The sequence below is a fragment of the Athene cunicularia genome (genome assembly GCF_003259725.1).
Source record: "Athene cunicularia isolate RWA chromosome 5 unlocalized genomic scaffold, athCun1 chr5_part2, whole genome shotgun sequence".
Classification (NCBI taxonomy): Eukaryota; Metazoa; Chordata; class Aves; order Strigiformes; family Strigidae; genus Athene; species Athene cunicularia.
In genome coordinates this window covers 3,311,179-3,327,336 of record NW_020799102.1, presented here as the reverse complement: position 1 = coordinate 3,327,336, position 16,158 = coordinate 3,311,179, and the positions used below count along the sequence as shown (strand labels likewise).

Here is a 16,158-nt window from a genome sequence, read left to right as displayed (position 1 = left end):
TCTGGCTGTGCTCCCTCCCAGCTTCTTGTGCACCTGCACACTGGCAGGACATGCGAAGTTGAAGAGTCCTTGATTTCTTAGCAACAGCTAAAACCACCAGTGTATTAACATTCTTCTCATACCATATCCAATACTGAATCCAAAACACAGCACTACTCTAGCTTCTGAGAAGAAAAATTAGATCTATCCCAGTCAAAACCAGGACAGCGTTAAAGGTAAAACAGGTATAAAGTGTAAAACATTATAATAATAGGCAATGCTGAAATAAAAATGAGTCAAATAAACAAAGATGACAATCTAAATACAATTATTTTTGCAATTAAAAATTTTCATGAGCTTCTCATAGTACAGTTAATATATTCCCAAATTCCCAGAATCCATCTGCATTACTAAAAGACTTCACAAAGTAGACAAGTATCAAATTGCAGTAGAAACATTTGATAGACTAATTAAGGCATCATTCACATAGTTAGATTCACAAACCAAAAAGAAGACACCCACATGCAAGATAAAACCTTAAACACAGAAATAACTAGCAAGACTGTCTTCTGAAAACAGAGCACAGACATCCAACAGGAGTGGTAGAATATGTGTAAACCTGATCTGTGCTCTTCTGAAATATGATACAGGAAAACAAGTATGATGAAGATTGGTATGCAAATAAACATAACTAACCTCAAACAACATGGATTCTTTGCAAAGGTCTTGCTAGTACCAGGGAAAGTTTGCAGAAGCACAAACCATGGAGTCTGAGCCATAAAATAATGGCCAGAAGCGCTAGCTACAGGTGGAACGTTGATAGGATTACTAATTTGATGTCACAATAAAAATTTCATGCAGTAGCTGTGAAGATACTGTCAGAAAACATCATCTACGTCCAGCAGATAAGGCAACCTAACATTCAGTCAGGTTCTGTCCCCGTTATTTCACAGACATTAATTTGAGAGTCCTTTCTGAGAAGGATACAAAGTCCCAAGCACAAGATGCTCACTGGGCAAAAATAAGAAGCAGCAGTTGCCAACACACACACAAAAAAAGGAGAAGATTCTTTTCTATAGACTCCCACATTTCAAAAATATGCATTCTGAAAATAATCAACCAAATTTATTCTATGCTAAAGGCTACACCAGCACTAGCTTGACCTCTTTACAGTGCTTGCGTGCCACACACTATGAAACTGACCCTGACAAAAGCAATTCAGAATAAATTCTTAACTGTCTTTAAGGATGAAAGCTAGTGCTTGATCATGTAAAAAAGTTCCCAGCTAACAGCAAGACACAAATATGAAATACCAACTTTAATGAAAAAGTTCTAGTGAAGCCAGTTGAACAGACTGTTTGAATTCATCAATTTGTTCACATTTTAAAATCACTATAACTTCACAATTATTATAATGGACAAACTAAAATTCCCTTGAGGTTAAAAGCCAAAAATTCTTTTATCACTTCTACTGTTCAACATAAAATATTTCACAGTATGGCTCTGGGAAGTAATATAATATGTTTCTACACCATGTTATACAACTGTATATAAAGATATAGTGCTAAAACTATCAGAATGAAAAGGTTAGGAAAAATCTTGCATTCTGGCAGACTTGCACACCCCAAGAATGCATAAAGTACAAGTGAAATGCAATTATTTTTACTGCCTGTGAGCTAAACTGCTGACCTACATTTTAACATCCTGAATATAGGAACAGGGATTCAAAGAAAAAAATAAAAATCTGTTGAGTTCATATTCCTCATGAATGCCACCAAATGATGGCAAATCAATAGTTGCTATTTTACTAACATCATCCTTTGGATCCAGTCAACTAGCATATCTGAAAATCCTTCCCAGAAGGACCGTATGGATACACAAATCTGTTTTAACTACCACTATCAAACCCCCCACAAACAATCCAGCTTTCATTTTGGTTACAGGTACAATATAAATCACTGAAATCAGAAATACTTCATGGTAAGGTAAGCTCCCTTTCTGGAGCTATAAAATTCTTTGCTGAATTGTTATAGAGTAACTGAGTGAAACGAAAAGAATACAAGGTCATTAAATGAGGTACCATGAGTGCCTCGAGCTATGCAACATCTGAATTTATTCTGTGTCACCAGTAGGTAACTTGATTGTGTTATTTGGCAGAGCACCTTCCTTCCGTAGTACTTTATTCCTACAGCTTACTGCAGAAAGAGGTTTTCAAAAAAACATTTTCAGTTTCCCAGCAAGCATTCCACTCTTCAATGGTTTTAACAAATTCATAGAGCAGCAATTCAGAGCCATGTAAGCACACTGAACTTTGAACTCTGAAAATTTTCAGCTCTAGCTCTTGTATTGTAGATAACATGCATTTTTCTTTAGGGTTTCTTACAGTCTTTATCTGAATGCTTTAAAAGAGCCACAACATACAAGTTCCTGACGTCATCCAAATAAAACATTATAGGGAATGTAGGATTCAAATTAGCAGGGCGAGATCTATGCATAGTAAGTAGCCTGTAAAATAAAAACAGGAAATATGAAAGCTTGTCCCAGCGCTTAGGGACATGGTGGAGTTGAGAACAGTCAGTGTGAGGTTAATGGTTGGACTGGATGATCTTCAGGGTGTTTTCCAACCTAGACGATTCTGTGATTCTAGTCACTACAGCTTACATAGTTCCACCAGAGAGTGCACTTGTGCAAAGTGAACAGATCTCCAGATACCACATTACCTACCATGTAGAAATACAAAAACAGCACAGCAAGAAATAAAAAACTTAAGATAAAAAAAAAGTAAGCTTAAAAAAAAAAAAAAAGAACGCAACCACAAAAGGCATGCTGGAAGAAATTCAGATTTCTTAAGAGCTGATAGATACTCTAACACTGATATTCTTGATAAAAAAGGGCATGTTAATGTTAATTTATGTAACAGGACACCTAAGCAGATCCTCTAGAGAAGTTCCCAGACCACCTGCAGATACATAGCACATTTTGAAGAGCAATGCAAGGCTATAAATATGCATGGCATGACCTCATTTATATTGTTCTTTCATAGGACTCGGATCTTCAGTTCAACAAAAAAAAGGAAGAAAGTAACAAAAGGAGGAAGAACTGTCTTTTGGTTAAGAACTGGGAGACAGGAAACCTGGATTCTATTTTTTGCTCTGCCACAGAAGTCCCTTGCAGCAAACTTTCCAAGGAAGTGATTTTGAGATGAAATGCTACAGAAGACTTAACCACAAGTAACTAGATTTGAAAGTCTTGTTTACTTTCTCTGCCTCACCTCCTTCATCTGAACCAGTGATGAAAATTCTCATCTATATCCCAATGATGATGTAAACTTCCACCAGAAAACAACATAATAATAGTATTAAAACCAGGAAAAAGAACTAAATATAGACACCTATTAGGTTTATCTTCCATGTCGTTACAAAATATTCACCTTTTTATAAACAAACAAGACAAAAAAGACCTTTAAATAATCAGCATTGCCCTTTGTTTGGAACCAGTTGAAATCATAACCGCAAATATAATCTTTCATTTTTGTAGATGGAATGATGTTTAGACAATGCACTAAAGAGTCCAGCAGTATCGCATTTATAAAGATCAAGACAAATTCTCTGCCCCCAGCCCTACTTCATTTTCAAGAGTACCTCCAAGACAGACAGCCCAAACTTCAATGTCTTTCAGCAAGATTAATTTTTTTCTGGTTTATTTGTGTTAGGTAGGTTTTGCTGGGGTGGGTTTTTTCGGTGGTGGTAGTAGTGGTTTTTTACCTAACCTCCCTAAAATACCTTCCTTTAGTCCTTTTTTAAAAATATGTCCAATCATATTTCTCACAGTTGCAACACTGAATGAACACATAATCCAAGAAACAATGTGTCCTATTTCACTTTGTTATGAGTGCTCTTTCTTTAGCTAAATGACTTCAGATTCAGTACTCCAAATGTAAATCTTATTTTACTATCCAATATGGAAAGCACAAGAAACCATGGCTACAAATGAAAAAAAAACTTGGGTAAATTATAATTATAATTTCAATTTAAGGAAAACAAAAAGGCCAATGAATTTTCATTGCACAGGAGGCAAGGGGAGGAAAAGAAGAGAAAGGCAACTTCTTTTACATTGGCTTTCCCATCTGGAAAAACTCATCAGAAAAATGGAAAGCCAATACCAATAGAAAGCTGTGAGGACAGGGTCAAAACATTTTTCTAAAACAACTCTACTGCAGAATGGGGATAAATACATCTCAAGGAATATATAGACATCTCATGCTATAGCTCATCACTGAGGGCAACAAATTATTTTCTATGGTCCTGTAAAGTGCTTTACATAGGACTACTGACAGTTTTTGGAGAGTAACTAGATCAATTCTTTTGTAAAAGTGATCCACTTCCAACTGTTTTCTGTCATGAGACAATTATCACTAATTGTAAGTTCCTAACTCACTGAAACAGGAATATAAATTTTCTGTAACAATGATTTTATTTTTTTTTCCTCAGGATAATGTATATTTTTAAATACTGTATCCGTAGCATTCTAGATGTCAATTAGAGAAAGTAGGTCTGACAGTATGTTAGAAAACCATTAGCATAGTGACTCAATACTCTGGAGACTCCAGTACAAGCCGTGATTTCCCACAAAATCTGAGGAGTGAGAAGATTGTAAACAACAATTCATGCAGCACAGACTTGGTTTAATGCCCCAGTTGTGAATTCCTTATACAGCCAAGATAACTGTTGACTTTAATGGCTGCTGTGGAAACCCTTGGAATCAGTTTGCTTGCGTATGGTACGCTTTTCCTATAGAGACAGATGTACTGGCTTGGGAATGTGTCTGCTTTTACGTCTGAAAGATTCCGACCTAATCATGAAGCAAGGCATGGTTGTGGTGCTACACAGGACTAACCTCAGTTGGATTTCTGTTACCTTTTCCCTGTGACAGGACACAACAGCACATGCCTTTAAAGTGAATTCAAGTTCTTCTCACAAAAAGTGGGAGCATGAACTGGAATCCTGAGACAAGCATATAGCCTAGACTTGGTTACAGGAAAAATAAAGAATAAATAATCCTTGAATCTTGTTAGTTATTTTGAAACCAGACTTAATCCTTTTAAATTCCCTATAAGATCCATATCACTCCTTCCTCTAACCCAGAGAAACAGCTTAATCTCACACAAATTGCATTTCCTTGGAAAATCTATTATGCTGAGTGTTTAAAAAAATAAAAATTAAGAAATGCATTTTGTATAGTTCCTGGACTTTATTGATCCAGCCCATACTATATTCTTTCTGAAAATATCTTAGGGTAAAAAAAAAAAAATTCCTCATTTTCAGTTCCAGCCTCTTCTGTGCCTCCACTTGTCCGACTACTGACAACTTCATTCTGCCCATCTTGTTACACAGGCTTTCTCGAAATAACCCTCATCAAAAGGAAAAAAGATTCTCTTTCAAAATAAACATGGAAAATAAGCACTTCATACATACTTGGGGTGGTGGAGAGTACGTCTTTATTTTTAAATTTCACTATATAGAATTACCCTGCCGAGCCAAGGAGATGGCCAGAACATAGTGCTTGCTATACGGGACTTCACATCACTTCTTGTGCTAAGACACATCAGTGTGAGCCGATGTAAGGTGACACGGTTTTGTCCACATAGCATGGCAGAGTTCTGCTGCCTTGAATGCAATAGAACTGACTTGCAGGCCGTTGCCTTTTCCAGAAATCTCTGGCTTACAAAATTCGGTGCTTTTCAGTTCCACACTGTTGATACATTTGAGTGCTGCATGAATTATTCCTACTCCACATTTCCAGTTGCTAGCATAGAAAGTCTGCAGCTAATTCCCACATCTATATATTTGCAAACCAAACTTGCCACCATCAGCCTGGATCAGCCCTTGACATCCATGGGACCTAGAGACTTTGGTTCTTTTTGCAGCTAGTTTTTGACTACAATAAGAGGCTTCGCTGGCCAATTTTGCAACCAGAGTTCCTGGCATAGCAGTTGGCTTTAAAAACTTCTTTGACTTTTTGATCCAGGGTTCAGGTTCTGGAACCCATTAGTTATCACCAAGCAATTAACCTGGACATCTGGCACCTTATCTGACCACTGGGTTAGCCTGAGTTTAAAGTTTTAAGTGAGACAGAACACCTCACCACCGTTTAAACTAGTCTACTCCATGCTTGGCAGTTCAAGGCTTCTAGGACTGACTGATTTCTAATGCAAGTTCTAGCTAGAATCTAATGAACAGTACCAGTTACCTTGACACCTGGGATCCCCAAACTATGTTCCTCTGCATAATATTTCTTCCAGAAGACAATATACTCATATGGGCTTACTGTGACTATGAGCTTAATGGCATTATCAAAGTATCGGCTGGAAAACTTGTGTAGGAAAAGGTAGAGAAATATCAAATTCCTAGTAAAGAAAAGCATCACATTTAGAGATGCATGTCAGCAGCTACTTAATTATGATAAAGAATTTCAAAGTGACCTGAAGAAAGAAGTCTAGGAGAAAGACTGAAATGCCAGTCCTTTTTATTTCTGAATCTATTCCCTCATTCAGCAGCCCCCACACCACCCTCAAAAAAAAAAGTCAGTTGTGCCACATATCAAGACTGTAGTTCAATGAGAATGAATTACATTCATTATTCATTTTTTCCTTTTCATAGAACGTCCATTATGCTAGAAGTGAAACTATACTATGCAGATACAGCTATTAGATGCCAACCAACAGCTAGATTTTAAAAAACATGTTGATTAGTAGAGAGTCACCACTGTCTCCAGTCCTGCCAGGGCACCACAGGCTGGAGATTATACTATAGCCTTCATATCATTAGCATAGCTACACCTGAAAAAAGTCAGCCAGGTTAAAGGAATTGATATTTATAGTTTTCAGCAGTCTTCACAGAGTGAAGAAAGTTCCAGTGATTTCCATCATGACAAACAACTGATGCAGTAAATAGTCACATCTCTACTGCAAGCATGTTCAACCATTTAAAATGCCAACTCCATATTCACTGTCATGATTTACCAGGCTACAAGTATACAAATTTGCAAATGCCTTGAGAAATACATCCCAGATTTCCACATTCATTCTCAACATTGTGTATGAAAATTACCTAAAACTGAGTTTAAAAATTAGTTTTTCACATCTTTGTGTCCTCAAAGGAAAGTGCAGCTGCAGCCTTAGAGGCATTTAATCGCTCAAGTCTGGGTGACAGAGTGCACCACTTACCGCTGAACAGGTAACGGAAGGGAATCTAAGTGGTCCTCGCTCTTAAAAGCCATATTTATCCTATTATGTGTACTTCTCCATAGGCTGGAATCTAGAACGAAAACAAACAGCCATTTAGAAAACCTAGAAACACTCAGGCCTCATCAGCCCACGGTGACACTGCATTCTGCTACTGATTTGTGGAGCTAACTCACTAAAAACAATTCAAAAGGTTTTGGTTTTTTGTTTGGTTTGGGGTTTTTTTGTTTGTTTTGTTTTGTTTTGTTTTTTACCAGACAACTCCAACAGATAACCAAGGCCGTTAAGTATATTTCATGGCATAAGAAACATAGGGTTTGCATATTCCTGAACTTTCTGGACTACTGCACAGGTCAAAGCCATCTGGGTTGAACATTTCTGAGTTGATATCAAGTTATTACATCAAATTGTTACTTAGCCTTATTTATTTTGAATTAACTTGAACTCTAGAGGAAATTGATTTAGTATGATTGCAATTATTCAGGTTATTATGAGAAAGATTGCAAGAGAAAGCAAGTGTACACTCATATGATTTCAGGATCGTTTATTTAGTACTACATTTACAGACAGACCTTTGATGTCTAAGTTCCTGAAGTATTGGATCCTTTCATGTTTACAATTTCATTTTTCTATCAGTTTGAAATGCTGTACACATCTTTTTCCTCCATGTTTTTCCTTTTTACCTGGTAACCAAGAGATGCAGCCAACCACTATGGTGCTAGAAAGAAGCAAGAGGCAAGGAAAAAGGAGAGACTCTGTTTCACAAAAAGGAGGGGTGCTCTCTCCCTCCTCCTTTGAATTAGCCCCATCTTCTATTACGGAATTACCTACTATAGATCAATGCCTATTCCCAACAAAAGCCAGAGAGGATTTATTCTACCAGAAAAAAATGAAGTCACTCCCACTCATCTGTATAATTAGAGGAAAACTAATGCAAAATATTTTAAGGGAAAGATTAATCCATGACTCAGGATGAACAGGAAGGAGATGAATGAATTTGGAGGAAGAGACAGGAACAGTGAGGAAATGATGCTTTCTTAGATATGAAGCACAAAATGGGATCAATGGATCTCACTCTTGGAGAAAATACGTTACACAGGAAATCAATGGTCTTTGTGTCACCAACCGAGGCAAAATGTTTTTGATGTAGCCAGTTGTGAAATTCTGCCATTTGGTTATTGGCTACATTCTGCAAGCTGAGTCAGCCAGCATTTAAGATATTTCCTACTCCAAATTGCTCTTAATTGACACAGAGTGGTCCTCAGCAGCTTTTCTAGCAAACTGATCTCATTGCTAATGCATGTCCTTGGGTTTTTTTCCCCCCAAGATTCCACATTGTCCTGAGTACATAAAAGTATCACAACTGAAGCAATGCATTCACATGCTCTGTCCACTATTAGCACCAGTTTGCTTTGGTAATGGTGTTGTCCTGTGTTCATCCCTACTCCCCAAATTTTCCTGGAAATAACAAACTTAGTCTTCTTAGTCCAATGCATCTAATGGAGTGTATCGAAATATGGGAGAAGAATCTGTTTAGAAAAAAAATAAATAAAATAGGCAGTTTAAGTGTTACTGAATTCTCTGATTTAAAAAGACTGCAGATATTTGATATCTGTGCCTAAAATTAATAAGCCCAAGTATGAAAATATTAGTGTGTATCTTTCTGCTCCTGTACACATCAAGATCTGAAAAATGAGCTTACTGTTGTTGGGGGTTTTTTTAAAGCATTTAGCATACAATGTACAGACTTCAATAACTGGAATAAAACAGCTATCTGAATTTCTTTTTGCTAGTATAATTTTTTTGTCTCTTTAAAATTTAATACAAATAATCACACAATCAAGATTTACTGGAAATAGCCAGTTATCATGATTATCACTGTCTTCATTTGGAGGAGATATCCTTACTGAAAGTTGAACACATCTGCATAAAATCTTAATCTCTTAAAATGTAGTTTCCTCTCCTAAATCTTATCATGTAAAGGACCAAGAAAATAGTCTTTCAGCCTGCAGAAGTACAGACTTCATAAATACTAAATATCTCCTGCTCAGCATCAGACACGGGATTTACCCTCTTATGCTATCAACACAAAATCAACAGCTTCCCTCTGGAGAGCGAAAGCTACTTCACCATTAGCTCAGCCCACTAACAATTTCTACACATACAAATCAAAGCATCTGCTTGTACTCCATTACTTGCAATCGGTGACATAATGTACACAGACATAAATTAGATTACTGCATGACATTGTTCCCTATAAATTAGAAACCTGACAAAAATGCAGCTTTCTATATGCTGTCCTCCCACAAAACATACATTCATGTTACGGCTGAGAGCCTTTAAAAACATCATCAACTCCTGCTTAGAGGTCACATGCTCCAGGAACAGTAACAAAATGTCACACCAATTTCTTAACCAGTCTGTCTCAAGGCTAGGATTAGATAGTAGCTCGATTTTTTTAAGCCCAAGTTAATGTTGACAACATGAGGAAATGCTCTTCCCAAGCACCTGCCAGTCTGTCACAGGAACAGCTGTATCCCCAGGACAGCAAGACCCCACTAGCCTGCCTAAACCCATGACTACAAGAGAAGTTGGATGCCCAGTGACTGATGGAGTACAGGCTTCTGGTCCTGCTCAGAATAGCTCCTCCACACGCTGGGCAATTGCAGTGCTCAGTGGCAATCTTTGTTCAGTTTTCAATATGCTCATTAACCTTTCCATGTAAGGCCAAGATGACTGCACTTTCTAGTAAAGACCATGACAGGACTGATGAATCCTTCTGTTTACTTGATGCTGGCTTTATTAAAGGCCACAACATCGTGTTGAGCTCTAAACCTTCCTAAAAGGAAGGTCTCCTACTATAGCTGACCATGCAGACCACCTAAGCATCACCTCAGGTCAAAGCAAGAAACTTTCAGAGTATCAGATGTTTCATCTTCTACAAAAAAAAATTCTACTCAGGGTCAAAGACTTCTTTACTCTGGCCAATACACATCAGACGTGGAAGAAGAGATACACGCTGTTACTAACACACACATACACTAGCAGCCTGTCACGAACACCTCTCCAAAGGGACTGAAACATGGGTAGGGCAATGTGCACAACCACTGCAGCAACTCCTGTTTGAGTATCTGTGCAGAGGCACCACGAAGTTCTGGTCCATATGGCTACTGTGCATATGGCTATATGCAACTAGAACAGGTGGCATGCACCTGAGCACACACGCTCAAGGATACACAAATGGGAAGCATGTGCCCACGTGCCTCTTAGTCCTTCTCACTAGCTGCTTCCTCACAGATAGTGGAAACTGTGGCTGCAGGTAGAGCCACAGGTTAGAAATGGTGCCTGAAGTCAGAGACCTTTCTCCTAATGACCATTTAAAAGATGACCCTCTGACTTAAAATTTCATAAAAACATATGTTTTGTATATGTTATGCATGTATATATATATATACACTCACATTTATTAAGTATACACACACTAATAGGCAACATTAGAAGCCTTGTGCAGCAGAGGCTAATGCTTTTTTCCACTGGCTTCAGTGGCCACTGTAAGGCTACAACTGGTCAGAGAGGTAAACCTGTAATAAAAAAAAAAAAACAAAAACCAACACTACTTGTAGTTTGCAATACTGGTCATTTTGGTACAAGCTCAAGTAACACTTATGCTGAAATAATAAAATTGTCATTCTTGGACTTTCAGAAGGCCAGTTTTTTAATACCTTATATAGAATTTTACATAAATAAATGTCCACACATAAACTTGCATCACAATAATAAATAATGACTTATAATCAATTTAGTTGTTCTGGTAGACAGCAGTATGTGTGTATGGAATTAGATGTATTCAAGGCAGCAGTTTCTCCTTGTGTCCTTCATCTTTATCATGTCAGCACTGAATTAGATTTTAAGATGTTATTTACTCATGTTTACTAGATAGATATAGGTAAGCAGACCACAAACCACATTTCATTCCCACTGAAGACAAGTCAGTCAAAAGCTTGGTTCAGAGAACGACTACACCAGAAGAAAACAAAGCATCACACCTGAGACAGCACATAGGCGTTGCCCACAAAAAAAATGCAGTGTCAGCAGAGGATGTGACCTTCATGGCCAGACAAAAAAAAAAAAAAAACCACAAACATAAACAAAACAAAACACACTCACCACCAGGAAGAGGGAACTTGCTTATATACAAGCACCAGCCCCTGATGCTGGCAACTGGCAGAGAGAACTGAAAACAGCTTTAAGAACTTACTAGCCCACCCATGTTAAAAAAGGAAGAGTCTTACTGCACCAGGCTCTGCAGCACCTGCGAAACCCTAGCACAGCAATGGAGCTGGGACCTGCTAAACCACTGGTTCCACAACACCAGACTCCACCGGCCTTACAGGAACTCCCTGCTGGGAGCCTCCTCTTGCTCCTGTCTGTTTAGCACTGGAGAGCAGCTTCTGCAGCACAACATGGCTTTTTAGCATCCTACAAAAGGTATTTCTGCTAGGAAAATAAATTCCATCTTGTAAAATCTCCCAATTTAAATTTCTTCATGGTTCAACATGTTAGCTTATGTTTAACAAGCTCAAAATTAGGAGGATTTTAGTAGTTAGGATTCTGTTAGAAAAACATCCATGTCCGAAAGTATCACAGTAGTAGCACATACTCAAGGTGAACTAAGTGTGACTCATTTACTCCTACTACTGATGGTCCTAAAGTTCTCCATCACAAAATGATATCCGGAATAATTAAGCCCTGAAGCTCACAATTAAATTCACATTTTTGAGCTCATTCACTGCACACATGTCCACCCTTATACAGGCTTAGATCAAAAGGCAAATCCATGAATTTTTGCCAATTCATTTCTAACCCCTAACATCATAACTTCAACACTAAGAACATCTTAAAATAAGGTCAATCAAGAGAATCATTTCTCTTTCTGAAAGACAGAAATCCCAACATCTAACTCTGAATGTTAAGATTTAGAAGAGCATGTTACCTGTAAGTAATATGGCTAGCCTGAGAATAAGAAGTCATTAGCAAAAAGCAATTTCAGACTAGATATCACTTCATTAATATGAACAGTTCTGTAGTAAAGTACAATTTCTGTTCTGCCAAACAGTACCTGTCCTTATTTTACAATTCTGGGAGTCTGGGAATCATTAGCTATTATTCTCCTGGTACACAGAATAACTGTTAATAGAACGCCACAAATCAAATCAAGAGTAGAATTCTGTCAGCATTTGTGATAGGTCAGAAAGTAAACACATACGCTCTGTCCTTCAGCAACACATCCAGTCCATCAGAAGTTTTTCACACTAACCAATTGAGGACTCAGGATCCCGTTGTCACTTTCTATTAGGTTTATATAGAGGTGAGTTAATTACAATAGTAAAAGCCAACTCAGAATTAAGCTGTCTGTCACAAATCTAAGAAGCTATAAAAGCAGGAGCAAGAGATAATGAAGACTCCTCCAAATGATGCATTAAAATGGCTTGTATTAGCATAGGATCATACACTCAGATGTATGTACCTCAGCCCTAGAATGCAAAATGAAAACTAGAAGAGGGAGAGGTGGGAACAGGTGCTACCTGCAGCATTCATTCGTGGTAGCTGCTCTTAACAGAGCCAGTAATCAAAGGGGAAACACTGCCGAGTAGTTTGTGTCTTAAACTTCCAAGGTACAATCTGCAGCATAAATCCATTCTCACTCACACAGGCTTTTATTTTTAATCCATATTTCTTCCCATCTTTTCTATAGAGAGAATCTCCTTTCAAACAAGTCTCTACCTTCGACAACATCCCTTTTTATATATCATAGAATGGTTTGGGTTAGAGTAATGACCATCTAGTTCCAACATCCCTGGGATTGGGTAGGGATACCTTCCACTAGATCAGGTTGATCAAGGCCTCATCCAACATAGCATCGATTATATAAATTTATATTTATTTGTATAATATACTATATATTTGACACAATATGGTTTTTTATATTTTCTAAAATATTTTCTATTGTTATTTTAAAATTATTTATTATTTCTGTCATATCATATATTTATAAAATATAAATTATCATATATGAGTATATTTAAAAAGGGATGTGGAGGTGTCTCTCTAATGCAGCTATTCATGCAAGCTGAATCCTGTGCTGCTACTTTTGTGTTCTGGATTTTACCCCTCTTAGCCTTACTGTACACAGATAATCTTTATAAAGGGGGGAGGGGGGGCAGAAGAGGATAGGCAGATAAATACCTATCTCAGTTCAAATAGATCATCCTGAAAGTTACAAAGAACATTACTTTTTAGATATTAAGACAGCACAACTAACACAACATTGCCAACTGCAAATACTGAGGCTGGAGGGAAACAAACAAACAAAAAAAAGAAATCTGAAGCCAGTCCCATTCATCTCCATACAGAGTTTGATTCCTTCAATCAGTTTCTGGGTTTAGAGCCTTTAGGATGCCCTCCTTGAACACATATAATTTTTTCTTTACAATAACCACAATGCAAAAATCTGATTTTAAAGCAAGGGATGTTGGATTGCTCATTTCACTCCTTTATTTTAGCAAGTGAATCATATGGAAACACACTAAGTAGAATATCTGCAATGCAACCAGGAGATCTGATTGCACTGGAAGAGGAAGCATAGACCCATTCAGGAGAAGATCAGGTTCGAGAACATCTACAGAACGTGTAGGTACACGAATCTGTGGGACCTGATGAGATGCATCTGTAGTTCCTGAAGGAATTGATGGATGAAGTGGCTAAGGCATTGTCCATCATATTTGATAAGTCATGGCAGTCCAGTGAAGTTCCCACTGACTGGAAAAGGGGAAATACCACCTCCAATTTTTAAAAAGGGAAATAAAGAGGACCCAGAGTCTCACCTCTGTGCCCAATAAAATCATGGAGCAGATCCTCCTGGAATCTATGCTAGGGTACATGGAAAATAAGATGATGGGTGACAGCCAGCATGGCTTCACTAAGGGCAAATCATGCCTGACAATTTTGATGGCCTTCTAAGATGGGGTTACAGCATTGATGGATAAGGGAAGAGCAACTGACATTCATCTACCTGGTCTTGTGCAAAGCTTTTGACACTGTCCTGCATGACATCCTTGTATCTAAACTGGAGAGACATGGATTTGATGGATGGACCACTCAGACGATAAGGAATTGTCTGGGTGGTTGCCCTCAAAGAATTGAAGTCAATGTCCAAGTGCAACTAGTGATGAGTGCCGTTCCTCAGGGGTCAGTGTTGGGACCAGCACTGTTTAACATCTTTGGTGGTGACATGGACAGTGGAACCGAGTGCAATCTCAGCGAGTTTGCCAATGACACCAGGGTGTGAGCAGTCAACATGCTGCAAGGAAAGTATGTGCCATCTAGAGGGACCTTGGCTGCCAGGCCTGTGCAAACCTCATGAAGTTCAACAAGTGCAAGGTCTGAGGCCCCCAACATAAGGAGGACATGGACCTGCTCAAGCAGGTCCAGAGGAGGCCATGAAGATGATCAGGAGGCTGGAGCACCTCCCCTGTAAGGACAGGCTGAGAGAGTTGAGGTGGTTCAACCTGCAGAAGAGAAGGTTTTGGGGAGACCTTATAGCATCCTTCCAGTACTTAAAGGGGGCTACAGAAAAGCTGGGAAGAGACTCAGGGAATGTAGGGATAGGATGAGGGGTGATGCTTATAAACTGAAAGAGAGTAGATTTAGATTAGATGTAAGGTTAGATGTAATTAGATGTAAGGAAGAAATTCTTCCCTGTGAGGGTGGTGAGGCCCTGGCACAGGTTGCCCAGAGCAGCTGTGGCTGCCCCCTCCCTGGAAGGGTTCAAGGCCAGGTTGGACGGGGTTTTGGGCAACCTGGGCTAGTGGAAGGTGTCCCTGCCTAGGGCAGGGGGGTTGGAACTAGATGATCTTTGAGGTCCCTTCCAACCCAAAACATTCTATGATTCTATATTGGGCAGGTAATCCAGGTTTCTCCATGACACGGAGATTAGGAATGGAAGAGATCTATCACATGCACTACAGTTGCTCCTTTTGCCAAGGCATGGGTTTTCTTACAATGTATCTTTAGCAAATTCTCCCATTTAGATAGAAACTCTCTAGAAGGATGGAGTTTACATCATAATGACTACATTATGAAAATATTTAAAATAAGGAGATAGAGAAGGGCATAACAGATTAAGATTTCCTTTCTACCCCTCCATCCCCTTAAAATTATTTTGGGCAAAAAGCCACTGGACTAATCACTTAGTTGGCATCTTTTTTTTTAAATCTTATCAGTGTAAGTCTTTAAAATCTCCCCTTCTAGAAGGGGCACACCAATTTATATAGATGGCAGTATTATGGGACCAAACTGATTAGTGGTCACATTTCTGGCAATTAGCATTTTAGAGGCAGTTTCACTGGAAAAGAATTTGCTTTTGAGGTTCAGGAACTGAATAATAGGTGGCAAGTTGGTGCACTCCAGAGCTATATTTTATCTTTTATGTGATGCAGAATAATCACCATATAAAAATGTTTATTGGTTCTCAGAGCAGTATTAATGCAACTTGCTACCATAAAATGCTAAGAAGTGTAACTCCTCTGTATTTACACTTCCCTTGCTTCCTGACAGACTGCATAGTGCTTCCCCCCTCCCTTCTTAAACCAAACAGCCAATTTGACATCACCTGTACCAACACAAGTCTCAACAGGGGCATCCCTATTTTTGGTCACCACACCTCTTGGTTTCAAAGGTATTTCTGAACAGATAAACAGCCATGGTGGCACCTGCATCAATGGCCCCTACATAGTACAAGGGCTTCCTCCTTGCAGATTTGCCATCAGACTGAAGAACAACTCCTCCTCCTTTTTCTTTTTTTCTTCCATGCCCACCCCCCCATCCCCAACTAAATATAAAGCAGCAACCTGGGACATGCCAGCTGTAAATGCAGT

At 38.6% G+C, this 16,158-nt stretch overlaps 1 protein-coding gene across 1 annotated transcript in view; it reads right to left on the bottom strand.

The window, feature by feature from the left end:
* The window catches only part of INSC (INSC, spindle orientation adaptor protein), a 124,592-nt gene that overhangs the window by 80,883 nt on the left and 27,551 nt on the right, over window positions 1–16,158 (bottom strand). The window contains 1 exon segment of the mRNA XM_026850398.1: window positions 7,205–7,295. Coding sequence (XP_026706199.1) covers window positions 7,205–7,295 — 91 coding nt within the window.